The 27195-nt window shown below is 44.8% G+C and overlaps 1 protein-coding gene across 1 annotated transcript in view; it reads left to right on the top strand.

Moving 5' to 3' along the window:
• Positions 1–27195, top strand: part of ELMO3 (engulfment and cell motility 3) — a 53373-nt gene that overhangs the window by 9115 nt on the left and 17063 nt on the right. The window contains exons 4-15 of the mRNA XM_067471044.1: positions 1292–1364; positions 4411–4461; positions 6411–6580; positions 9675–9774; positions 12081–12232; positions 14968–15046; positions 15708–15758; positions 16694–16816; positions 16957–17088; positions 20392–20496; positions 23073–23181; positions 25365–25501. Coding sequence (XP_067327145.1) covers positions 1292–1364; positions 4411–4461; positions 6411–6580; positions 9675–9774; positions 12081–12232; positions 14968–15046; positions 15708–15758; positions 16694–16816; positions 16957–17088; positions 20392–20496; positions 23073–23181; positions 25365–25501 — 1282 coding nt within the window. The remainder of the gene's footprint in view (positions 1–1291; positions 1365–4410; positions 4462–6410; positions 6581–9674; positions 9775–12080; positions 12233–14967; positions 15047–15707; positions 15759–16693; positions 16817–16956; positions 17089–20391; positions 20497–23072; positions 23182–25364; positions 25502–27195) is intronic.

Below are 27195 nucleotides of genomic sequence, written 5' to 3'. Positions count from 1 at the left end.
TGGTTATTCCTTTCAGTTTATGGTATCCTCCCGTAGCTCTTTCTTTTTGTATCATTTGTTCAACTTGCGTAAATTTGCCTCCTTTCCCATTATCTTAATCCAATTCTTGAACCATTGCTCTAACTGTAAAGTGCGTAAGTGGGTACGACAATTCAAAGATGGCCGTGACAATATCCATGATGAGGGCCGCTCCGGTCGCCCTTCTTACAGACGATTTGATTTGATCGCACACTCAAATCTTTGGTTTTTGTGGTCCTCTGTTAGGAGTTTCGGGACCCAACGGGAGCACAGTTTCCTAAACTTTAGGTGTTCAGAAACAATGTTGTAAAGCACTGATCTCGACACGTCAGGAAATTCGTTTGAGAGACCTGTTATTGTGAAGCGCCTGTTCTCACGGATCCTCACTTCAACTGAAGCCACCAAATCGTCTGTAATCAAAGAAGGGCGACCGGAGCGGTCCTCATCATGGACATTGTCATTGCCATCTTTGAATTGTCATACCCACTTACGCACTTTGCTTTCACTCATAAAAGTATCACCGTACACTTCACAAATCTGTCGATGAATTTCTGCAGCAGGCAGGTTCCTTGCTGACAAAAACCGTATCACTGAGCGAACCTCACATGCGAAGGGTGAGTTGATAGTCTTAAACATTTTTAAAGCACAGAACAGAACTGTACAGGTTAGCTACAGAGCGGAAACTGAGCACACGTTCATTGCGGTATGCACGTGAAGTACTATTGTCTATAACAAAACGGACCTTACTTAAAAAATACCCCTCGTAATTTTATTGGCATCTATTTTTATTTTGAAATTTACCAGTAGTCGCTGCATTTCCCACCCTCAGCTTATACTTGAGTCAATGTGTTTTCCCAGTTTTTTGTGGTAAAATTAGGTGCCTCGGCTTATAGTTGGGTCGGCTTTTATCCAATCTCCAATTTTATCTATATTCTTCTCTCTTAATTTTTTATCTAATATGTTTGTTTTTTTTTAATTTGGGGGGGGGGGGATTTTCTATCCATTATTATTGGTGTTAGAGTTGAACTTTCTGATAATAATATTTCCTTGTATCTATTCCAAATTTCTAGCACATTTCTCAACATTGGGTTTTTTATTCTCTTAATTTCTTTCCTTTTTATATCCTTAAAAATATATATTCCAAATTTGTTCCTCTACTTCTTCTGAATCTTCCTCCAACCATTGATTGTGCTTTCCCTTGCATGGCAGAAAGGGGTTGGACATGGATGGCTCATGAGGTCTTTTCCAACTCTATTATTCTATGATTCTATAGGTGGAACCTGAATAATTCCGAGCGTTATGCCCTTCAGTACGTGGACGGCCAGCAAGCATACATCACAGAATCGGTGTGTTTGGTATATTGTCTAGTGTTGTCTTGCTACCTTGCGCCTCTAGAGAGGCAAGGGTGGGCTGGTGGACGAGAAACTGAAACTTCTGTCACAGAGAGGAGGGAGCAAGCTTGTTTTCTGCTTCCTTGGAGACTAGGAGGCAGAACAATGGCTTCAAACTACAAGAGAGGAGATTCCATCTGAACATGAGGAAGAACTTCCTGACTGTGAGAGCCGTTCAGCAGTGGAACTCTCTGCCCCGGAGTGTGGTGGAGGCTCCTTCTTTGGAAGCTTTTAAACAGAGGCTGGATAGCCATCTGTCAGGGGTGATTTGAATGCAATCTTCCTGCTTCTTGGCAGGGGGTTGGACTGGATGGCCCATGAGGTCTCTTCCAACTCTTTGATTCTATGATTCTATGATCCTCACTGGCTATTAGTAGTAGTAGTAGTAGTAGTAGTAGTAGTAGTAGTATCCCACTCTGTCTCTAAAAAAGAGACTCAAAGTAGCTCATAATAAAACCAATACAATATAATTTCAAACCTAAAAATATACAAACATTTACTGATACCATTGACTGTGGTATCATTCTGAGCTGCATTTCTGGGATGGGAATTGGGGGCATGGCTATGAAGGGGTTTCAGGCCCCTTCTATACTGCCATGTAATCCAGATTATCAAAGCAGACAATCCACATTATCTGCTTTGATAATGCTTTTATATGAGTCTACACTGCCATATAATCCAGTTTAAAACAGATCAGCTGGATTTTATATTTATTTATTATTTATTTATTAATCAATTGTATATACCGCCACTCCCCAAAGGCTCGGGTTGGTTTACAATATACATATGTGATACATTACATTTAAAATCAAAGAAAATTTTCAATCAGCAAGATTCAAATGAATAAATAAGTTTTACAAGCTCCACGAAAAGATAGTAAATCTCAGAGAGCTCGTGTTTCCGCTGGCAAGGCATTCCACAGGTAAGGAGCCACTACTGTGAATGTTCTACGCCTAGTAGACATCAGGTGAAAGGTCCTAAAATTGGGAACTTCAAGGAGATCCTGATCGTCTGAACAGAGTGATCTCGGGGGTTGGTAGGGGGTGAGGCGGTACTCCGGCCCCAGGCCATATAAGGCCTTAAAGCTAAGAATCAGCACTTTGAAGGTAATCTGGTGCTCAGTTGGCAACCAGTGCAGTTGCTGCAAGATTGACATCTTGCTGGGACCCCTGCAAGAAGCCGAGCAGCAGCATTTTGCTCTAGTTTAAGTTTCCGGATCACCGATAGAGGCAGGCCTATGTAGAGGGCCTTACAGTAGTCCAACCTTGAGATGACCAAAGATCACAGTGGCCAGGTCGTCCCTGGACAGAGAGGGAGCCAGACGCCTAGCCTGACGCAGATGGAAAAATGCGTCTCTGCTCACAGCGGAGGCCTGGGCCTCCGTCAGCAGAGGGTCTAAAAGGACTCCCAGACTCTTTACCAAAGATGATGGGCATAATGTCACGCCATCCAGGGTAGGCAAACCGGATCACTCCTCTGTCCGGGTGACCCAACCAAAGGATCTCTGTCTTTGCTGGATTCACCCTAAACCTGCTGGCACGCAACCATCCAGTAATGGCCTCAAGGCATTGATGGAAATTATCGGGTATGGAGTCTGGTCGGCTTTCCATCCTCAGAATGAGTTGAGTGTCATCAGCATACTGATAGCACTCAAGCCCAAAGCCGCGCACCAGCTGGGCAAGTGGTAGCATCTAGATGTTAAACAACGGGGGAAAGGACAGCCCCCTGAGGGACCCCACATTCGAGAGGGGCCCTCTTAGAGACCGACCCTTCCCTCTCCACACGTTGGCCAAGAAACAGGAATATTGCATTTAAATCACCCCTGACAGATGGCCATCCAGCCTCTGTTTAAAAGCTTCCAAAGAAGGAGCCTCCACCACACTCCGGGGCAGAGAGTTCCACTGCTGAACGGCTCTCACAGTCAGGAAGTTCTTCCTCATGTTCAGATGGAATCTTCTTTCTTGTAGTTTGAAGCCATTGTTTTGCGCCCTAGTCTCCAGGGAAGCAGAAAACAAGCTTGCTCCCTCCTCCCTATGACTTCCTCTCACATATTTGTAAATGGCTATCATATCTCCTCTCAGCCTTCTCTTCTTCAAGCTAAACATGCCCAGCATGTTTTTAATGTCCTGTTTTCAGAAGGCACCTCGGGTCCAGTATTGGGAGAAAGGCAGCATAATGAATTAATAAATTAAATAAATAATAAATAAATCAATAATAATAATAATTCCTTTTTTTATTCATGAGTTGGTTACATTTCTTCTTAAGAGGTACTGTATATTCTGGGGTGCTAGGCGACTTTTTAGGCATGTAAAACCTTATAAAATTTTGGGGGTCGTCTAGTACCCCGGGTATAAAATTAAAATAATAATAAAATTACCGGTAGAGCCTCTTGGTGTGGATGGCCTTGGCCATGGGCTCCCCTCCTCCTCCTCCGCCTCCTCCTCTGCTGCCTTGGCTCATGGTAGCCTCCCAGGCAGGCTCCCCGTCCTTCCTCTCTTCTTGGCTGCCGCGCTGGTCAAGCCGCTCTCCTTCTTCCTGGCCAGGCCTCGCGAGAAGCACCTCTTCACCCGTGAGACAACTTTGTGTCGCAGGAGAAGAGGCGCTTCTCGCGAGGCTTGATGGGGCTGGAAGGCAGAGATGGAGAAGGAGAGCAGCCTGAGCAGCGTGGAAGGCCCTTCTGGAGGCGGCGCAGGAAGCAGCCCAGAGGCCCATGGTCAACCACACGCGAGGCGCAGAGGACAGAAACTACCTGGCGTAGAGGACTGAAATTGCGGAGTCGTCTTATCGCCCCAGTCATGTAATACCCCGGAATATATGGTAGATTAGATGGGAAAAAATAGTAACAGGACCAGGCTAACTCATTAGGTTTCATAGCTCATTGGGCACTAGAACCTTGGTTTTATCAAGTTAAACATTCTACCTATTATAGTACAATGGCTGTTTGCACACTATACCAGATGCAGAGTTTTAATAATGCTGTCATCATGTTTTATTTCTGTAGAATCGTGGAGAAATCAAGAATGGGAGCATCCTGCAACTGACCACTGCTCCAGTAAGTTACACTGTAGAGTTGTAAGAGCAAAAATTACTCCAATCTGTCACTACTCTGCTTAAAACCCATATCCATTCACATATTTTTCAATCCGTTTGAATTCTTTGTCCAGGTATTGTTGTTAAAGTAACAAAATTCTGCTACCTTACCTGATTATTATTTTATTACCTAATTATTATTTATTATTATTATTATTTGATACACAACATGATTTGAGTACCTAGTGGCGCAGTGAGACCGAGACTACCTTCCACCTGGAAACCAATGCCCTCACTGCGGAAGAAGATGCAGAGCAAGAATAGGGCTCCACAGCCACATACGGACCCACAAGAACACTGGAAGACAATCATCCTCGGAAAGCGAGGGATCGCCTAACGTAACGTCGCCTAACGGTGCAGTGGGTTAAAGCACTGAGCTTGTTGTGGATGAGCCTCTGAGTAGTAGTAACACTTCCCAGCGGAGTGGAAATCATCTATCTGACAGATGGCAAGCTGTTTAACCTCAGCAGACCGAAAGCCAAAACCAAGGTTACAACAACATCTGTTGTAGAACTCCAGTATGCTGATGACAACATCATCTGTGCGCATTCAGATGAAGATCTACAAGCCACTCTAAACACCTTTGCAGAAGCATACGAGAAGCTCGGCCTGTCATTGAACATCGAGAAAACCAAAGTGTTGTTCCAGTAGACACCAGCCAACCCCTCTCCAATGCCAGCGCTACAGCTTAATGGTGTAACATTAGAATATGTTGATCATTTCCACTACCTTGGCAGCCACCTCTCCACCAAAGTCAACATCAACACCGAAATACAATACTGCCTGAGCTCTGTGAGTGCAGCATTTTTCCGAATGAAGCAGAGAGTGTTTGAGGATCGGGACATCCATAGGAATACCAAGGTGCTTGTCTATAAAGCTATTGTCCTCCCAACCCTGCTCTATGCCTGCGAAGCATGGACTGTCTACAGGCGTCATATGCAACTCCTGGAACGATTCCATCAGCGCTGCCTCCGGAAAATCCTGCAAATCTCTTGGGAAGACAAGCGGACAAATGTCAGCGTGCTGGAAGAAGCAAAGACCACCAGCATCGAAGCAATGGTCCTCCATCATCAACTCCGCTGGACCGGCCACGTTGTCCGGATGCCCAACCACCGTCTCCCAAAGCAGTTGCTCTACTCCGAACTCTACTCCATTGGCAATACAAAGGCTTAAATGCAAAGACAAAGTTCCCAAGATCCAAAGGCAAAAACATGAAGCATAATCCCTTAGCAATGGTCAAACAAGAGTCTATGGAAAACAGTTGAGAACAAGATCCAAATCCTAGACTCAGGAAGCCAGAAGCGTGCTGCTAAATGCCAAAGTTAATCCAGAGAAGTTTGCATGGGAAGAGCTATGTTAGACTGACAACCCCTGCTTGTCAGCTACAAGGCTAAATTCCCTTTGCAGACATGAACACATTGCGTTGACCTTTGGCACCCTTGGCTTCTTGCTTGGTGTACTTCTCCGGAGCCTTAATTGCAGACTATCTTGTCTCCTCATTAATTCATTATCATCAAGGCTATGCAACCCCTTATCTTGGTCCAACTGGACCGGATCACTGTGGGAAGGCAAAGACGTCTCTACCTGGCCGTGTGGGATTTCACTCTCATTATCAGTCTCACTAACATTCCTTTCCCCTGGGAACTGACTTGCTGTTTCCCCTTCAGCAACCCTACTGTCAGCCCTGTCTGAAGCATGTACAGAAATCTGTAACCCATCATCCTCATCATCATCCTGTAGGAATTCCGGCTCAGAAGGCCCACAGAGCTCAGCTGAGTCACAACACTTTTCTTCTGTTTTAAAAATATCCTTTTCAGCTCTTTGAAATTGGCTTTGAAATGTAGGTGGTCAGGACTGTACACGGCGTTATTGTGAATGTGTAGGCTCATCTTTACGACTCTTCCTTCATAGGATCAAGAGGCTGCAAAGTTGCATGGTGGGATTCAAAGCAACAACTTCGATGTCAAATCCGACTCTCTGAAGAAGCTGTCGTTTCTCTCTCGGGATGTTGCCTTTGCTCAGGAGTTCATTAGCAGGAATGGTCTCAACCAGCTTTTTCTTATTGTGGAAGAGGATAAAATGTGAGTATTAGAGGAAAGGAAGCTTCAGAAGCACCAGTCTCTGGGAAGGAAGTGTTGGATTATGTCCTTTGTCTTCCAAAGGGATTGCCTACTCCATCCTATTGAGAGCCTATAGGGAATTGCCAGATAAGGTGGCCAAATATACTAGTCACTGGTGTAAATAAATAAATAAATAATAAATAAATAAATTAGCTGGCCTTGATTATTTCATGTCAGGAATTCCCCTGTTTTTGAGTGTTCCTCTTTATTTACTGTCCTGATTTTAGAGTTTGGTAGCCAGATTTTGTTCAAGGTTCACATGCTTGTGGATTTCAATGGCTTCTCTGTGTAGTTTGACATGGTGGTTCTTAGCGTGGTCCAGCATTTCTGTGTTCTCAAATAATATGCTGTGTCCAGGTTGGTTCATCAGGTGCTCTGCTATGGCTGACTTCTCTGGTTGAATTAGTCTGGCGTGCCTTTTATGTTCAGGACAGTAAATAATGAGGAACACTAAAAATATAGGGGAATTCCTGATATGAAACAATCAGGACCAGCTTACACCTCCCAACAAAGGATTCCTCCAGGCAGGAAGCAGCCAAGCTTTGAAGCTGCAAGGCCATTCAATGTTAATAATACAATATAATAATTATATATTTCATATTATGTGTAATATTACTCATAATATTACAGTGTAGTGGCATAGTACAGTATTGGAATGTATGGTACTAATATTGTTCTATGCTAACAATATATTGTGTTGTTGTAAGTTTTTCTGGGCTATATGGCCATGTTCTAGAGGCATTTTCTCCTGACGTTTTGCTGCATCTATGGCAAGCATCCTCACAGGTAGTGAGGTCCGTTGGAAGTAGGAAAATGGGTTTATATATCTGTGGAATGACCAGGGTGAGACAAATGACTTTTGTCTGCTGGAGCTAGGTGTGAATGTTTCAGCTGATCACCTTGATTAGCATTTAATGGCTTGGAAGTGCCTGGGGGGAATCTTTTGTTGAGAGTGATTTGATGTGCCTGATTGTTTCCCCTCTGTTGTTTTGCTGTTGTAATTTTTGAGTTTTTTAATACTGGTAGCCAGATTTTGTTCATTTTCATGGTTTCTTCCTTTCTATTGAAATTGTTCACATGCTTGTGGATTTCAATGGCATCTCTGTGTAGTCTGACATGGTGGTTGTGAGTAGTCTGCAGTGCCTTCCTTCATTTTCTTTTTCCATGGTGAATTGGATGTTTGGGTGGATGCTGTTAAGATGTTCCAGGAACCTATTTAGTTCTTCTTCTCCATGGCTCCAAATAGTGAAGGTGTCATCCACATATCTGAACCATATCGTGGGCTGTTTCAAGGGCTTGTTTTTCAAAGTGTTCCATGTAGAAATTAACTATGACCGGGCTGATAGGGCTCCCCATAGCTACTCCATCTTTCTGTTCGTAGAATTCATTGTTTCACCATTGCCTCACCACCAGCTACTTTCAGTGGGACAATGAAGTCTATGAAGGAAGACTGCCTTTTCTAGATGTCCTAGTCATCTGCAAGCCAGATCAACAATTGGGTCACACCGTTTACAGAAAACCCACACACACAGATAGATATCTACATAAAAACTCCAACCATCACCAAAGTCAAAAAAAGAAGCACAATTAAAGCCTTGTCAGACCGTGCAAGAAGAATCTGCGAACCCCACCTCCTTCAAGATGAACTGAACCACCTCAACTGGGCTCTACAGGCCAATGGAGGCTCCACCTCGGACATCAGAAGAGCTGCAAGACCGAGAACAAGCCATGAGAGTAAAGACGAAGATCCACCCAGAGGAAAAGTGTTCTTACCATACATCAAGGGAACCACTGACCGCAGAGGGAAGCAAAGGACAAGAGGAATCCTCACACTTCTGCAGGGGTCTACCATATACCATGCAGCTGTGGACAAGTCTACATAGGGACCACCAAACGCAGCAAGGCCCAAACACGAATCAAGGAACATGAAAGGCACTGCAGACTACTCCAACCAGAGAAGTCAGCCATAGCAGAGCACCTGATGAACCAGCCTGGACACAGCATATTATTTGAGAACACAGAAATGCTGGACCACTCTCACAACCACCATGTCAGACTACACAATGAAGCCATTGAAATACACAAGCATGTGGACAATTTCAACAGAAAGGAAGAAACCATGAAAATGAACAAAATCTGGCTACCAGTATTAAAAAACTCAGCAAAACAACAGAGAGTAAACAATCAGGCACATCAAATCACTCTCAACAAAAGATTCCCCCCAGGCACTTCCAAGCCATTAAATGCTAATCAAGGTGGTCAGCTGAAACATTCACACCTAGTTCCAGCAGACAAAGGTCCTTTGTCTCACCCTGGATATTCCACAGATATATAAACCCATTTTCCTACTTCCAACAGACCTCACTACCTCTGAGGATGCTTGCCATAGATGTAGGCAAAACGTCAGGAGAAAATGCCTCTAGAACATGGCCATATAGCCCGGAAAAACCTACAACAACCCAGTGATTCCGGCCATTAAAGCCTTCGACAATGCATAATATATTGTATTTACATATAACTTGTAAGCTGCTTTGAATCCCCTTTGAGGTAAGAAGGGCAGCATATAAATGTCATAAGCAAGCAAATAAATAAATAAATAATCAAGGTGGCCCATTGCAACATTCACACTTGCCTCAGATATATGGCACAATGTTTCCTATTGTATTGTTTATAACTTGTGGACTGCCTCTAAAATTGTGTAAATATATGGCACAATATTTCCTATTGTATTCACATGCCAAATGTAAAAAAAAAAAATTCTTACCAAGCAAAATTCTATGCCTTCTGTTTTTCTGAAACCTTTCTTTGTCTTTTCTGGGAATTTCAATTCATACAGAAACTTCCTTTTTCTCCACTGCTCTTCCTTTTCCTCCCTCCTTCTCTTTTTCTTTTCCTCTTTCCCCCTCTTCTTTCGTTCTCTTCCCCACTCTCTTTTCTAGGTATGTCTAATGCACCATCCCTGCGGTTTCTGGCTGTCTTGGTCAGAGCTGCATTTTGACCTTCAAGGGTGGCATGTTTGGGCCTCTCTTACTCTGTTTGCTGTCTGTTGCTCCAGGATAGGAGAGATTCTGGCCTATGCTTTGAAGGCCTTTGTGGAGCTGATGGAGCACGATTTTGTGTCCTGGGAGACTCTCAGTCCAGCTTTCATCAAAAAGGTAAACACTCCCTTGGGATACAGTTCTGAATAGACCGTACAGCATGCCTGGGCAAACTTGGGCCCTCCTTATGTTTTTTTAAATTATAATTTTTATTCTGAAGGGGAAAAAAATCTGTAGTGATGCATTAAAAGAAGGTAAACATTTCTGTGTGCCAAATTTGGTTCAATTCCATCCTTGCTGGTGTTCAGAATGCTCTTTGATTGTAGGTGGACTCTAAATCCCAGCAACTACAACTCACAAATGACAAAATCAACCCTCTCCTCAACCCCACCAGTATTCAAATTTGGGTGTATCAGGGCTTTGCTGAGCGGCAGAAACAGCCAGAGGGTGAAAACTCTACCTTAAAACTCTTGCCTTTCCAAACATACTGGGCGTGGCCCCAGAGGCGGCCCTAGGTAATTTTCAACGGTAAGCAAATAGTATTTTGGCGCCCCCCAACCAATCATTGATATATATTTTCTGTTCGTCGTGGGAGTTCTGTGTGCCATATTTGGTTCAATTCCATCATTGGTGGAGTTCAGAATGCTCTTTGATTGTAGGTGAACTATACATCCCAGTAACTACACTTGCCGCACTTGCTCCCTTGCCTGGCCCGTTTTGGGTCCGGAGGCGTGCCTGAAGACCCCAGCGTGTGCACCAAAAGTCACCTCTTCTCCTGACTTTCTCCTCAGCCATTGGGACCAAGAGAGAGAGAGAGAGAGGTGGAGATGCCCACCTTTCCTGAAGGTAGGCGCAAAAGCAAAGGAGGGAGCGGAGGTGGGAGATACCTCCAGCCAGAGGGGCACTCTCTCTCTCTCTCTCTCTCTCGGTCCCAATGGCTGAAGAGAAAGTCAGGAGAAGAGGCGACTTTTGGTGCGCACGCTGGGGTCTTTAGACACGTCTCCGGACCATGAAAATGAACAAAATCTGGCTACCAGTATTAAAAAACTCTAAAATTACAACAGCAAAACAGCAGAGAGGAAACAACCAGGCACATCTTAATACCTCTCAACAAAAGATTTTCCCAGACTCAGCCAGGCCTTCAAATGCTAATGAAGGTGGTCAGTTGAAACATTCTCACCTAGCTCCAGCAGAGAAGAGCTCTTTACCCCACCCCAGCCATTCCACAGATATATAAACCCATTGTCCTATTTCCAACAGACCTCACTACCTCTGAGGATGCTTGCCAAGCGAAACGTCAGGAGAAATGCCTCTAGAACATGGCCCCATAGCCCGAAAAAACCCACAAGAACCTAATTCTACAGCTGCTTGGCTGCTTGGCAGATATCAGATACTCCAGTGGTTCTCAACCTGGGGTCCCCAGATGTTTTTGGCCTTCAACTCCCAGAAATCCTAACAGCTGGTAAACTGGCTGGGATTTCTGGGAGTTGTAGGCCAAAAGCATCTGGGGACCCCAGGTTGAGAACCACTGGGATACTCCCTAATTTCTCTCACAACTCAGCTCAGAGAGTGTCTCAGGGCTACTATCTCACAGCCTCAAACATAAACATACATCATAGCAATACAGTCTTGTGGCATCCATATTACAACTACATGAAATTACATTTAAAACACATTACATACTTTAACATATTCTGACAATGGGCGGTATAGAAATAAAGGTTATTATTATTATTATTATTATTATTATTATTATTTGTGCCTAATTTGGTCCATTGAATGAAAATACATCCTGCATATCAGATATTGACATTACAATTCAAAACAGTAGCAAAACGACAATGATGAAGTAGCAACGAAAATAACGTTATGGTTGGGGGTCACCACAACATGAGGAACTGTATTAAGGGGTCAGGGCATTAGGAAGGTTGAGAAACACTGCTATAGAGTATCAGTGGCTTGAAGTAACTTTGGGCTATGGGTAGTTAGCAGCGAGGTCATGGCACGGTAGTGGGAAATGGTGGCGATGGTAGAGCGGCTCTGCCACACCAATCTCTCCATGTCGATGCTGGGCAGTGTAGGGAAGGCCGAGTGGAGCGCAGCTCGGGGAATTGAGTTGCTATCGCTGGTGGTCGGGTTTGTGTGTGGACCATAGGCGTCCTGATGGAATCAGGCCCTCAGTAGAATGCTAGTCAGCTGGGCAATCGATGGAAAAGGCCGCCCCGGAGCAGTTAAAGATGGTGGGAGGGCCTCTCAGCAGCTGCTGAAGAGTACCTGGTTGGTAGGCTGGCTCCTTCCCACTCAGCGGGTGGTGGAATGGCCTCTCAATGGTTGTTGGAGAGTGCCTGGTTGGTAGGCTGTAACTTTGGGCAATGCTTTGATCCCTTCTCCCTTTGTTTGTGAATTTGCGTCCCTTGTTACAGATTGTTGGCTATGTCAACGTGGTTCCAATGGATGCCTCCATCCAGCAGATTTCGCTGGCCATTTTGGAGAACATGGTGCCAACCAGCCATTCCCTCTTTGAACTGGTCAAGCAACAGGTGACCCTCGAGCGACTCATCTCCCTTCTGCAAGTGTAAGCACTCATCTGCAGTCCTTTTTCCAGATATCATGTTTGCTTCTATTTCTATCCTTATTATTATTATTATTATTATTATTATTATTATTTATGGCATTTATATGCTGCCCTTCTCACTCCGAAGGGGACTCAGAGCGGCTTACAATATATATTTTCATACAATATATTATATTATTAGCATAGTACAATATCAGTATATATTACTATATTGCACTATACCAGTGATGGGCAACCTTTTTGAGCTTGGCGTGTCAAAACTCGCCAAAAAACTGAGCATAACTCAGGCGAGGTGTCACTTCGAGAGAAAAAAGATATAACAAAAATATATTATTGTAATATATATCTGTATTTAATAAACCAAAAAACTAATTATTTAACTTACCTGCTTTTTCTATAATGTCATATATCTTGGCATTATAGAAAAATGCTGGTGCAGGAGCCGAGGATGAAATGTTCTTCTCGGGATGCGGCCCCATTCTTCTGTGTATGTGGCTGCATGTCATCGAAAATGGCTACGCGTGTCAGTGCTGACACACGTGTCATAGGTCCGCCATCATGGCACTATACCATTATATTGTAATATTATTAGTATTATTAGGATCCCCCAGTGGCGCAGTGGGTTAAAGCACTGAGCTGCTGAGCTTGTTGATCGAAAGGTTGCAGGTTCGATTCCGGGGAGCGGCGTGAGCTTCCGCTGTCAGCCCTAGCTTCTGCCAACCTAGCAGTTCGAAAACATGCAAATGTGAGTAGATCAATAGGTACCGCTCCGGCGGGAAGGTAACGGTGCTCCATGCAGTCATGCCGGCCACATGACCTTGGAGGTGTCTACGGACAACGCTGGCTCTTCGGCTTAGAAATGGAGATGAGCACCACACCCCAGAGTCAGACATGACTGGACTTAATGTCAGGGGACTACCTTTACCTTTACCTATTACATGTAATGTAAATATATAATTATAATTATAATATTGTATTATTATTACTAGTATTATATTGTGTTACATTATAATATTATAAATATTATATGTATATACAATATACTATATTATATTATTAGTAAAGACAAGATGGAAATGTCTTCTGCTCCCCTCTGTCTTCGCTCTGTCCAGAGCAGCAGTTGGTGCTACAGTGGGGAGGGGCCTCTCAACTGATAAGTTTAATTGCTTTAATTGATGTAGGAGTAAGCATAGGTGCCTTCACAGTGTCCAGGTCTGCAGTATCTATGTGTATGCCTCGATAGGGTGGAGGAACCTGTGGCCTTCCAGGTATGGAATCCAGACACTCCATTCTAGAACATAGTGCTCCGTCGTTCCCCTGCAATCTGTCAGTATTCTTTGGTGGTCCAAGACACTTTCAGTCATCTTTGGGCTGTTATAGCTCCCTTTAAGGCCACTTCTACACAACCATATAAAATCCGCACTGAACTGGGTTATATGGTAGTGTGGACTCAGATAATCCAGTTCAAAGCAGATATTATGGATTATCTGCCTTGATATTCTGAGTTATATGGCTGTGGAAGGGCCCGAAGGGTGTTTGTCCCACTAGGTTTGGGGACTTCTCCATACCTTCCAGAAGACTGCTGATAACCACCTTTTTGGTGGCAATGGACTAAAGCAGCTGTAACGCTATCTGAACACTTTAAACCAGGGGTCCTCAAACTTTTTAAACCGGGGGCCAGTTCATTGTCCCTCAGAACATTGGAGGGCCGGACTATAGTTTTTTTGAAAAAAAAATCAATTAAAAAATTCCTATGCACATTGCACATATCTTATTTTGCTGTGTGGAAGTGCCCTTAGAGGGGGTTCTTTCTAGCCCTCTTTAGGCAGTAATTCCAGGAGCAGAGAATGGGAAATCTTCCTATTTCTAGTCTGAACAAAATCTGGCTACCAGTATTTAAAAAACTCTGAAATTATAACTGTAAATAAAGAACAACACTCAAACACAGGGGAACTCCAGACAAGAAACAATCAGGGCCAGCTAATCACCTCTCCCTAAAAACTGTCAGGCTATGAAATGTTAATCAAGGTGGCCAATTGAAACATTCATACCTACCTCCAACAGACAAGGGTTCTTTCTCCCACCCTGGATCTTCCACAATTTTCCTGGTTAAAGGTTTTCCTCTGACATGAAGTCCAGTCGTGTCTGACTCTGGGGTGTTGTGCTCATCTGCATTTCTAAGTCGAAGAGCCGGCGTTGTCCGTAGACACCTCCAAGGTCATGTGGCCGGCATGACTGCATGGAGCGCCGGGGCAGCCTCCCCAATGGGCAGCGTGAACCTGCCAAGGGAGGAGCAACACCGCGCAGCCTACTTTTGCGATGGCCCGATGGGCAGCATGAGCCTGCCAAGGGAGGAGCAGCACCGCGCAGCCTCCTTGCGCCTAAAGCACCTCGCGAGGTGCTTTACGCGCGAGTAGGCCGCGTGGAGCAGCTGCCCTTGGCTGGTTCACACTGCCCATCGGGCCTGACGGATAGTGTGAGCCAGCCAAGGGAGGGGCACTGTGAGGGGGGGGCGCTCCTCCTCCGCGGGCCGGATAAGTGCCCTTGGTGGGCCAGAAGTGGCCCGCGGGTCGTAGTTAGGAGACCCCTACTTTAAACCAAGGAAATTACAATTGGCCTTGCAAACTTTGGTTCTATTTGGCTTTGACCTTCAGAATCCTGACTGAAGGGCAGAAGTGAGGCAACCCAACCTTTCTGATCATAATATGCTTCCCTGCTTTTTTCTTTCCTTATAGAATGAACCAGCAGCTGCAGCTAAAAGCGATGGCTCTTCTTATCGCTCTCCTTCTTAATGCCAGCGAGTCAGAAAGGAGGGTAAGGGGGATCTTTCGGGTGAAGCCTGGCTTGACAACATTTCCATGTAAAAGCAACCTTGGAGTCTTAGAGCACAACAAGTTGAACATGAGCCAACAATGTCATGTAACTTCTCAAGAAGCCAATGGAGCTTTGGGCTGCATCCAAAAGAGTCTAGTGTCAAGATCGAGGGAAGTCATGTTGCCTCTTTATTCTGCTTTGGTCAGACCTCACTTGGAGTCACACTGTGTCCAATTCTGGGCACCACAATTCAACAGAGATATTTCCTTACTGTTAGAGCTGTTCAACAATAGAACTCTCTGCCTCGTAGTGTGGTGGAAGCTCCTTCTTTGGAGGCTTTTAAACAGGGGCTGGATGGCCATCTGTCAAGGGGGCTTTGATTGTGCTTTTCCTGCCTTTCAGAAGGAGATTGGACTGGATGATCCATGTGGTCTCTTCCAACTCCTATTATGCTATTCTATTATGCTATGAATCAACTCCTATTATGCTATGGGCATCAAATTGTGCCGCTTTGGGCTGAGAATGGCGGTATAGAAGCATAGTAAATAAATAAATAAATTCTGTAATTCTATGATTGGCAGTATAGAAGCATAGTAAATAAATAAATAAATTCTGTAATTCTATGATTGGACCCATCTCATTGCCTCCTTCCAATTTCTAGGACATGATGGAGTATCTAGGGGAGAAGAACCTCAGGCAGTTTATCCACAAGGTGGGCATGAAGGTGGCATCGGGGGTGGGGGTGAGGGTCCTTGGCATGCATGTTGTGTCCCAGTGTCTTTATTACCTAATCCTGGGCCTTTGCTTCTAATGCTGTGAGTGGCTCCTCTAGCCTCAGTGTATCCTTCCATGACAAGGTGGAATGTGTCCAGAGGAGGGCGACTAAAATTATCAAGGGTCTGGAGAACAAGCCCTATGAGGAGCGGCTTAAAGAGCCGGGCATGTTTGGCCTGAAGAAGAGAAGACTGAGAGGAGATATGATAGCCATGTATAAATATGTGAGAGGAAGCCACAGGGAGGAGGGAGCAAGCTTGTTTTCTGCTTCCCTGGAGACTAGGATGTGAAACAATGGCTTCAAACTACAAGAAAGGAGATTCCATCTGAACATGAGAAAGAACTTCCTGACTGTGTGAGCCGTTCAGCAGTGGAACTCTCTGCCCCAATGTGTGGTGGAGGCGCCTTCTTTGGAAGCTTTTCAACAGAGGCTAGATGGCCATCTGTCGGGGCTGCTTTGAATGCAATATTACTGCTTCCTAGCAGGGGGTTGGACTGGATGGCCCATGAGGTCCCTTCCAACTCTAGGATTCTATGAGCACCGTTACCTTCCCACTGGAGCAGTACCTATTGATCTACTCATATTTGCATATTTTCAAAGTTCTAGGTTGGCAAAAACAGGGGCTAACAGTGGGAGCTCACCCCGTTCCCCTGATTCGAACCACCAGCTGTTTGGTCAGCAAGTTCAGCAGCTCAGTAGTTTAACCCACTGTGCTACCGAGGGGGGGGGGGGGGAGTTTTTGAGGAGACTAAAACTTCCTGAATTCCCCAGCCACATAGCAACTAGACAACATGCAACAGGGAGGGATATTCTGGATGCTATTATCTTTTTAAAAAAGTCAATTTTCTAAGCTGTGAAATGTGTGCTTCTAGAACATTGTCCATGCCTCAGAGCCGATTGGAGATGAGATGGCCCATTATCTCTATGTGCTGCAATCCCTCACATTGACCTTATTGGAGTGCAGGATGAGGACCCCAATGGATCCCTACTCACTGGTGAGTTTCCCCTTGACTCACTTTTCAATAGTTTTGTTACCTCTTAGCTCCATTTCCTTTCCCTTTTTATAAATGTATACGATGTGTGGGGTGGTTGTGTGTATGCACTAAGTTTTCTATATGTTGGTTTGTTTGCACAGGAACAAAGGGACCTGCTTCATTCCTTGCGCCACGCAGCCTTTGTGTCTGAGAATGAATCTTCACCTGGCAACTCAAACTCTGAACGCCGCCATTCCCTTTGCTCCAAGGAGTTCCGCAAGCTAGGCTTTATGGTGAGCTTTATACGGATTGCAATGTGCCTTGAGAAAACAGAGCAGCACGTTCAGCTGATAAGGGATGCTGGGGTCTTAGCATCTCAGCTGGATCTACACTGAGCCCTTAGTAATAATAATAATTTACAAAGTGTCTGGGTTAGTACTGTGAGTAGGTTGAAGAAGACTGATGTTGAGGGCAGAGAAGAGGTAAGTTACTTCAGTGGGTAGCCTTCATGGTAGATAAAGACACATGAGGTATAATAATGTCCAACTCTGTCACTCCTTCCCACCTGCTACTAAGGAGGCTGTCGAGGTCCTGAACCGGTGCCTGGCCGCTGTAACGGTCTGGATGAGGGCGAACAAACTGAAATTAAATCCAGACAAGACAGAGGTACTCCTGGTCAGTCGCAAGGCCGAACGGGGTATAGGGTTACAGCCTGTGCTGGATGGGGTCGCACTCCCCTTGAAGGCGCAGGTTCGCAGCTTGGGTGTGACCCTGGACTCATCGTTGAGCCTGGATCCCCAGGTGTCAGCGGTGACCAGGGGAGCATTTGCACAGCTCAGGCTCGTGCGCCAGCTGCGCCCGTATCTCGGGAAGTCTGACTTGGCCACGGTGGTACACGCTCTGGTCACATCCCTCCTTGACTACTGCAACGCTCTCTACGTGGGGCTGCCCTTGAAGACGGCCCGGAAGCTTCAGCTGGTTCAGCGTGCGGCAGCCATGTTACTAACTGGAGCGGGTGGCAGGGAGCGTACAACGCCCTTGTTGTCCCAGCTCCATTGGCTGCCGATTTGCTACCGGACCCAATTTAAGGTGCTGGTTTTGGCCTACAAAGCCCTAAACGGTTCCGGCCCAAAATACCTTTCGGACCGCATCTTGGCCTACGAGCCCACGAGGACCTTGAGATCGTCTGGGGAGGCCCTTCTCTCAATCCCGCCTGCCTCACAGGCACGTTTGGCGGGGACGAGGGAGAGGGCCTTCTCGGTGGTGGCCCCCCGGCTGTGGAACACTCTCCCTGCAGACATCAGACAGGCGCCCTCCCTCATGTCCTTCCGAAAAAGCCTCAAGACATGGCTGTTCGAGAAGGCATTTAATTAAGTGCTATAACAATGTGGTAAAGATGACTGGAATGGAACAAGGAATATGAGATTGGTTATGATTCCACTATGAGACGAAGCGGATTTTTAGTGTAGTTTTTGTAATTGTTATGTAGTTTATATGTTGTTGTAATTGCCTCTTTGTAAATTGTCTTTTATATGTGTGTACACCGCCATGAGTCGCCCTAAAGGGCTGAGAATGGCGGTTAATAAATGCATCAAATAAATAAATAAATAAATAAATAATAACTAGCCATCCCCTGCCACGCGTTGCTTTGGCACAGTCTGGGGATCTGGAAAATAAAGTAATGGTTTCTAATATATGTAATTCCTTTATGTATTCCTTGTTGTTTTTATGCCAGTGTTGATGTGGAGATTGCCTAGTTTGCCTACTCTGGAACATGCAACATATAATTGTCCTTCTTTAGGGGTCCCTTTCAGATCTATGAGGCTATATCTCTCTGTGTATGAATTATATCTCTATCTATATCTATATCTATCTATCCATCTATGGCTGGATGGCTCTTTGTCAGGAGGACTTTGATTACGTTTTTAATTGCGTCATTGTGTGTTGTTAATGTTATTGGATAATGGAGAAAGGCAGGGAGTTTCAGAAAAACATCTACTTCTGCTTCATTGACTATTCTAAAGCCTTTGACTGTGTGGATCATAATAAATTGCGGCAAGTTCTTGGTGGGATGGGCATACCAAGCCACCTTGTCTCTCTCCTGAGGAATCTGTACAAGGACCAAGTAGCAACAGTCAGAACTGACCACGGAACAACAGACTGGTTCAAGATTGGGAAAGGCGTACGGCAAGGCTGCATCCTCTCACCCAACCTTTTAAACTTGTATGCAGAACACATCATGCGATGTGCGGGGCTGGATGAATGCAAAGCTGGGGTGAAAATTGCTGGAAGAAACATTAACAACCTCAGATATGCAGATGACACCACTCTGATGGCCAAAAGCGAGGAGGAGCTGAGGAGCCTTCTAATCAAGGTGAAAGAAGAAAGCGCAAAAGCCGGGTTGCAGCTAAACGTCAAAAAAACCAAGATTATGGCAACAAGAATGATTGACAACTGGAAAATAGAGGGAGAAACCGTGGAGGCCGTGACAGACTTTGTATTTCTAGGTGCAAAGATTACTGCAGATGCAGACTGTGGCCAGGAAATCAGAAGACGCTTACTTCTTGGGAGGAGAGCAATGTCCAGTCTCGATAAAATAGTGAAGAGTAGAGACATCAGACTGGCAACAAAGATCCGCCTAGTCAAAGCCATGGTATTCCCTGTAGTCACCTACGGATGTGAGAGCTGGACCTTAGGGAAGGCTGAGTGAAGGAAGATAGATGCTTTTGAACTGTGGTGTTGGAGGAAAGTTCTGAGAGTGCCTTGGACTGCGAGAAGATCCAACCAGTCCATCCTCCAGGAAATAAAGCCCAACTGCTCATTGGAGGGAAAGATACTAGAGACAAAGTTGAAGTACTTTGGCCACATCATGAGGAGACAGCAAAGCCTAGAGAAGACAATTATGCTGGGGAAAGTGGAAGGCAAAAGGAAGAGGGGCCGACCAAGGGCAAGATGGATGGATGGCATCCTTGAAGTGACTGGACTGACCTTGAAGGAGCTGGGGGTGGTAACGGCCGACAGGGAGCTCTGGCGTAGGCTGGTCCATGAGGTCACGAAGAGTCGGAGATGACTGAACGAATGAACAACAACAACAACAATGTTATTGCTTTGTTTTTTATTTATTTTGCTGTATTATTGTTGTTGTTGAAGGGTCTATATTGCTGTTTTCAATCTGCTAGGTGAGCAAAAGTTTGGGCTGACAGCAGGAGCTCACCCTAACCTGGGCTTGAATTACCAAACTTTTGATTGGCAAGATTTTCTGCAGCTTAGCGGTTTAACCTGCTGTTCTAAGCCTGGCACCGATCTACATTTGCTCTTTAGTATTTCCTGTGTATATCTACAATTTTAAGGACTAGGAGCATTTCTTTCTAAAACAAACAAAATGCTCTTTTCAGGATTCTCTGTCATTTGTCAAGATCTGCAACATAACATGCAGGCAGAAGTGCATTAATTTTTTGTCCCTCAATGAGCTCAGCTAATGCTTCCAGATGCATTCTGTGATGTTGCTTTGAGGGGTTTTCTGCCCTTTGTTGTTTTGCTTCCTTTTTTGTTCTAAGCCCCAAAGACATAAAGATGCTTTTCTCTTTTCCTTTCAGAATAATAGTAATCCTGCAATGGATCTTCACCGGATTCCTCCTGGACTGCTCGCCTTAGACTGCATGGTCTATTTTTCCAGACACTTCCCCAGTGCCTACAGCAGGGTAACTCAAAGGCCTGTCTATATTCTTGTGAGGATGTATGTTCCCATTTCCCACTTATTGCAATCTGGGTTTATGCTTTGACAATCAGTTTCTTCCCATTAGAAAATCAGATTGTAATATTAACATGCTGGAATTTTTATTTCTGCTTGCCATTTAAAAGGAGTAGTCTACACTTGACAGAATAATAGTGTGACTGTTCATTTCCAACCATGGAAATGAACAAAATCTGGCTACCGGTATTAAAAAAAACTCTAAAATTACAACAGCAAAACAGCAGAGGGGAAACAATCAGGGAGAGCTAATCACCTCTCAACAAAAGATTGCTCCAGGCACTACCAGGCCATCAAATGCTAATCAAGGTGGTCAGTTGAAACATTCACACCTAGCTCCAACAGACAAGAGTTCTTTGTCCCACCCTGGTCATTCCACAGATATATAAACCCATTTTCCTAGTTCCAACAGACCTCACTACCTCTGAGGATGCTTGCCATAGATGCAGGCGAAACGTCAGAAGAAAATGCCTCTAGAAGATGGCCATATAGCCCGGAAAAAACCTACAACAACCCAGTGATTCCAACCATGAAAGCCTTCGACAATACATTGTGACTGTTATTAGTCCAAACTAGAGGAGAGTCATTGCACCAATAGAACATACATATATCATAGAATCATAGAATCAAAGAGTAGGAAGAGACCTCATGAGCCATGCAGTCCAACCCCCTGCCAAGAAGCAGGAATATTGCATTCAAAGCACCCCTGACAGATGGCCATCCAGCCTCTGTTTAAAAGCTTCCAAAGAAGGAGCCTCCACCACACTCCGGGGCAAAGAGTTCCACTGCTGAATGGCTCTCACAGTCAGGAAGTTCTTCCTCATGTTCAGATGGAATCTCCTTTCTTGTAGTTTGAAGCCATTGTTCTGCGTCCTAGTCTCCAGAGCAGCAGAAAACAAGCTTGCTCCCTCCTCCCTGTGGCTTCCTCTCACATATTTATACATGGCTATCCTATCTCCTCTCAGTCTTCTCTTCTTCAGGCTAAACATGCCCAGCTCCTTAAGCCGCTCCTCATAGGGCTTGTTCTCCAGAACCTTGATCATTTTACTCGCCCTCCTCTGGACACATTCCAGCTTGTCAATATCTCTATTGAATTGTGGTGCCCAGAATTGGACACAATATTCCAGGTGTGGTCTAACCGGAGCAGAATAGAAGGGTAGCATGACTTCCCTAGATCTAGACACTATGCTCCTATTGATGCAGGCCAAAATCCCATTGGCTTTTTTTGCCGCCACATCACATTGTTGGCTCATGTTTAACTTGTTGTCCACAAGGACTCCAAGATCTTTTTCACACATACTTTTTCACACGTATATACTTTAGCTTCTAGATGATACTATTTACGTTGGGGCTAATTCAAGCCTATATTCCTAATATTGTTGTATTTGTGCATACCAGTGAACACATTCTCCAAGTTTGGATTATTATGTAGCCAAAATGACAACATCCAAGTACATTTCTCTCTGAGAAATGTTAGAGAATATGAAACTAGTCCGAAGGCTTCCAATATGTAAGAGACAACAACAACAACAACAACAACAACAACAACAACAACAATATTTTATTTGTACCCCAAGGGACTCCGATCAGCTAACAAAGCACTCCAAAGTGCTGCACATAAAGTAAAACAATTACATAGACATAAAAGCAATAAAAACATGAGCACATATTCATAAAATATTACATAATGAAATTAAAATTTTAAATTAGCACAGCAGGTTAATTACAAACTGTAGCTGCAGTAAATCCTGCCAAAAGGTTGACAGTTGAAAGTCGGGTCAGGGTGAGCTCCTGACCTTCAGCCCAGCTCCCTCGCCCTCCTATCTTATGGAAGTAGATGTGAGTAGATGACTAGGAACAGCACTAAGCGGGGCGGCGTTTTAGGGAAGTCGTCAGGCTAACCTTGAGACAAGACTGGACAATGGCAACCTGTTCTCAAACATGTTGTTTCAAGCAGTTGCTGTTGTGACGCATCATGGTTGGGTCATTTTCTGAGGCTTCTGGTGGCCAGAGAATTTATTTATTTATTTATTTACTGTATTTATATTCCGCCCTTTTCACCCCGCAGGTGACTCAGGGCGGATTACAATGTACACATATATGGCAAACATTCAATGTCAAAGACACACAAGACAGACAGTCAGAGGCTATTTAACATTCCACTTTTCTGGCCGCCAGGGGAGTTGTCGCTTTCATCGTCCATTTGTGACACTGATGAAGTACTTCCGCATTTCCCGCATGCTTTTGCTGGAGTGCTTTTCTGGAGTCTTTTTTGTGGTCTTGTAAATTAGTTAAATTAGCTTCCTCACACATAGGTGGTACCTAATTTTCCTACTTGACAGATGCAACTGTCTTTCGGGTTGCAAAGGTCAACAACAAGCTACATAATTGGTCGGAAGCTCACTCTGACCCGGGCTGGCTTTGAACTCATAACCTTTTAGTCAGAAGTGATCTTAATGCAGCTGTCATCCAGCCAGCTGCGCCACAGTCCCGGTGAAGGCACTAATATTGATTTCTCTCTCTCAGTTCATTCTTGAGAATAGCAGCCGAGAAGATAAACACGAATGCCCATTTGCCCGGAGTAGCATCCAGCTTGCCTTCACACTCTGTGAGATCCTTCATGTGGGAGAGCCTTGTAAGTGTTTTCTGTTTCTCTGCAACCCATAATGCTTTGTTTCGCAGACTCAGCATTGTTGCGCACCGTGCACTATTGAGTCCTTCTTTTATGAGCAGAAGCCATGTGCTGTAGAGTAAGGCCCCATCTACACTACCATATCCAGTTTTTGATGCCAGATTATCTGCTTTGTGTTGGGTTTCAGCTCCACACTGCCCAAGTTTCAAGTCCTCAATGAGGAACAGTTTGGTTAGCTTAGGGCCTGAGGCTGTTAGAAATTGTGGGAGCTGAAGTCCAAAGGAGCTCCAATGGCTGCCGTTCATTTTCCGGTCCCAATTCAAGGTGCAGGTTCTTACCTTCAAAGCCCTGAACGGTTTGGGACCCGCCTACTTGTGTGACCGCATTTCTGTGTATGAACCCACATGATCTCTTCAATCATCTTAAGAGGCCCTGCTCACGCTCCCACCTCCTTTGCAAGCATGATTGGTGGGGACGAGGGAGATGGCCTTCTCTGTGGTGGCCCCCCGACTCTGGAACTCACTTCCCAGGGACATCAGACATGCCCCAACATTGGCAGTCTTTAGGAGGAGCCTGAAAACGTGGTTGTTCCAGTGTGCTTTCCCAGAATAAGGAGAACTCTCAGCGATATGTCCTCACAATGCACTTTAATACTGACTTAGGATAGACTGTGCTCCCTCATTTCTCTCCAAAAAATCCTATCCTAGTTATATTTTACCTTGTTCACATCAGCATAATTTCAATTTTAATCTATTACATTTGGCACAGCCATTTTAAAAAATTGTTTAAGTCACTATTGATTTTTTTTGTTTATAATTTATATGATTTGTATTTTATTGATTGTTTATTGATGTTGTGTTTATTGATGTTTTGTTTGATGTACTTTGGGCTTGGCCTCATGTAAGCCGCACCGAGTCCCTTGGGGAGATGGTAGCGGGGTACAAATAAAGATTATTATTATTATTTGTGCTGTCGCACGCTGGGCCTGTGCATAAGACTGTAGACAGGACATAAATTCTGTGTGCCCAATGGGACGCCGGGGCTGCCTCAGATTAAAGGCCCTTGGATTTCCTTAAAACAGAGTCTTTAGATTGCTTAAAGGTTCAACAAAGTTCTTTATTATTGAAAACAAACAGGTACTTTAAGGCTTTCTTAATAGTCTATTGGCTCTCTCAGTCTTGTCCACAGGGAACAGGCACTATCTTCATAAACTGTATTTCAACTAATGGGGAAATCCTTAACCTCTAATTTGGACAGTCTGTCTTCGCCTCTCTTGGCGTGGAGCCCCTACACCCGGTACCAACTGCTTCTGGCTTCCGCGAGTGACCCTTACCAAGCAGAGCTTTGTAGACTTCCAGGGGAAAAGAAGGAGTTCAGGTTTCAGTGATGGCTGGCTGAAGTGCTGTGGGACCGGATTCCCTCAGCAAAGGAGCTGTAAGGCTGTAAAAGCCTCAGCCAAGCAGTGAGGCCTTTTCTCCCCAGCCAAGCTGTGGGTTGCATATCTCCCCGGCCAAGCCGTAGAAGACGAAGCTTTCTACAGGAGCTCTTGGTATTATGTCCTGCATGAAAGGCTTCTCTGTGTGGACTGAACCCAAACTGGCTCCTATTCCCTCCAAAACCCCAAAAGGGGACGGGACCAGGGAACCTAACTATAATTGACAGGTGGCTTGCCCTATGATTGCAGCCAAAAGAAGCCACCTATCAGCAGAGTCCCTGAAACTTAGGACTACAACAAACATTCAGTGCAAAGCAAACAAAATTGGAGCTCCTGGTACAGTTGTACCTGCATATTATTATTATTATTATTATTATTATTATTATAAAACACCTGGAGGGCCAAAGTTTGCCCATGCCTGATTAAAAGCCTCAAGATTGTGCAGGAGACAGCCACAGGATTTCATATGGGTTTTATAAGCTATGGAGGCTAGAAAAATATTCCCTCTGACTTTCCAGGAAGTTAAGATTCAAATACACGGTTCACTACAAAGGAGCCATCTAATATTCTCATCTTCAGTCATGAAAACTTCAAGTGTCTGATTTTCTAAATACTATGGGGTTTATTGAAGAGCAGAGTCATCTGGGCTGTTTGCTTTACTTTTATACTTGGAAGTGTAGAAATGAATTGCGGAGGAAGAAGAAAGAAAAGGCACGTCATGTTCAGGCGTCATGTTGCTCTTTTACTCCAGGCTCTGAGACCGCCCAGGCCTTCTACCCCATGTTCTTTGGACAAGAACATTTTTTTGAGGAACTGTTCTGCATCTGCATCCAGCTGTTAAACAAGACCTGGAAGGAGATGCGTGCTACACAGGAGGATTTTGACAAGGTGAGGCCCAGCCATTAATGTCAGTATGTTTTTTAAAAAGTGTAGATGGTTATTTTGTCTTATATCTGTAAAGCTGTCAAATATGTCAGATAACTGATGTTTTACTGGCCTCCTTAGATTTCACTGGCCAACACAAATTTTGGTGCCTCAGATGTTAGCCCTGTTTTGGGGTATATTTCACCTGCTGATTCCAAAAATAACACCAGTTTTCTTCCATCACTTTTCCTCCATGTGGTGCTCCATTTACAGGGGAAAAGTGCAGACCTGGCCCCCTTAACTACAGGTTTTAGAAGGCTTGTGCCATCACACCCAGACACTATAAAGTTAAAACTAAGATATGCTTCTCTCTTTATCTGGGTGAACTGCGAGTGCCTTACTTAGAAGCTCAGAATTCCCAGCAACTGAGGCCAGTCCAGATTTGAACATCAAACAGAACATTTATTTCTCAAAGTCCTTGACAGACTTGGCACAGCTTGATGGAGTTACAAACACAAACAGTCAACTTGTGAAACCATATAGATGTTCTTTCCTTCCCTTTTTCTTCAGCTGCTGAATTAACTTTCCCCAACGGTAGAAAAATCCTGGGATCTTTTACCCTAACCCTGAACTGCTATCTTTTAGAAAGAGTAGGTCTTCCCCTATCCAAGCTCAAGGTTAGTTTGGGGATGAAACTAGATGAAATGAGCCTCTCCCAATGGCAGAGAAATCCTGAGATATTATCTGCCCCAGCACTGAGCTACTATCTTTTAGAAAGAGCAGGTCTTCCCCTATCTGAGCTCAGCACCAGTTTCTAAGGCAAGAGGGTAACCGTACTCACAATGGCCTGTCCAAGCTGCCTAGCTTGGCCACCAGCACATCTGAGGCTTTTTGTATACTAAAGAAGGCAAGAGAGCTTCTCCAAAATGGAGATCTGATCCCCAGGAAAAAGGGCGGTCTCTGGACCAAGGAGATACTTTATTAAGCCAATAGCTGCAAAAGGCTTGCAGGCTGGCTTCCAGCCTCTGTTAATGTTTGACTATTAGGGTGTTGCTCAGACTGTAGCAACCCTGGGGGAAATGCAAAGGGATACTATTCCAAGCAACTAAGGGGCAATGCAAACCAAGCTCCTGGAAGACAGAACAGGGCTAAAGTCTGACACAACGTAGTCCAAACTGGAGTAAAGCAAGAATAAGGCATGTAGTTACAGAGCCTCACTTTTCTGGGTTGGCTTTCAAGGATGATGAGGAGATGCTGGTGGATAACTCAGCAGTCAAGCTGAAGCCCAGCAGAGTCCAGCAGCTCTCCCATCCAAGAAGAACCCATAGAAGGAACTACTAATCTGAGGATCAATCCTGACAAGACAGAGGTCCTCCAGGTCAATTGTAGACCGGATCGAGGTATAGGGTGCCAACCTGTGCTTGATGGCGTTGCACTCCCCCTGAAATCGCAGGTCCGCAGCTTGGGTGTCCTCCTAGATTTGGTGCTGACGCTTGAAGCTCAGGCGTTGGCTGTGGCTGGGAGGGCATTCGCACAATTGAAGCTCGTGCACCAGCTGTGACCGTACTTCGTGAAGTCGGATTTGGCCATGGTGGTCCACGCCTTAGTTACCTCTAGATTGGACTATTGCAATGCTCTCTACGTGGGGCTGCCCTTGAAGACAGCCCAGAAACTCCAACTGGTCCAACGGGCAGCAGCCAGACTATTAAGTGGAGCGA

This window comes from Anolis sagrei, chromosome 8, assembly GCF_037176765.1.
Source record: "Anolis sagrei isolate rAnoSag1 chromosome 8, rAnoSag1.mat, whole genome shotgun sequence".
Classification (NCBI taxonomy): domain Eukaryota; kingdom Metazoa; phylum Chordata; class Lepidosauria; order Squamata; family Dactyloidae; genus Anolis; species Anolis sagrei.
This window is presented reverse-complemented; position numbering and strand designations above follow the sequence as displayed.